We start from the raw sequence: 381 nt of genomic DNA on the forward strand, positions 1-381 counted from the left end.
CTCTGAGCGCTCTCGTTCCTCCCGCCCCTAGATGAACCGTTCTCCAACCCCCTGGCCCCTGACGGCCACGATGTGGACGACTCACACTCCTTCCACCAGTGAGTACAGCGCTGGGGCGCGGGGGCGGTGCCAGACCAGGACTGTGGCGCTTGAGACCGGTCCTGCCGTGGGGCCCCTGCGTCCGGCCCCATCGCGCAGGAGGCTCTGGGAGACCCTCTGCCTCATCAGCAGCACCGAAGCTTCTTGGGGCTGACGGCTCCTTCTCTCCTTCTCGCCGGTCCAAGCTGACCAATGAAGACTTCAGGAAGCTGCTGATGACCCCGCGGGCTGCGCCAGCATCTGCGCCACCCTCCAAGTCTCGCCCCCATGAGTGAGTGTGAC

At 65.9% G+C, this 381-nt stretch overlaps 1 protein-coding gene across 1 annotated transcript in view; it reads left to right on the top strand.

Moving 5' to 3' along the window:
* Positions 1–27: 27 nt before the first annotated feature.
* The window catches only part of IK (IK cytokine, down-regulator of HLA II), a gene marked incomplete at both ends in the record, with an annotated part of 6048 nt that continues 5694 nt past the window's right edge, over positions 28–381 (top strand). Inside the window, 2 exon segments of the mRNA XM_010145889.1 lie at positions 28–98; positions 278–370. Coding sequence (XP_010144191.1) covers positions 28–98; positions 278–370 — 164 coding nt within the window.

The sequence above is a fragment of the Buceros rhinoceros genome, unplaced genomic scaffold (assembly GCF_000710305.1).
Source record: "Buceros rhinoceros silvestris isolate BGI_N320 unplaced genomic scaffold, ASM71030v1 scaffold27621, whole genome shotgun sequence".
In the NCBI taxonomy this organism is placed as follows: domain Eukaryota; kingdom Metazoa; phylum Chordata; class Aves; order Bucerotiformes; family Bucerotidae; genus Buceros; species Buceros rhinoceros.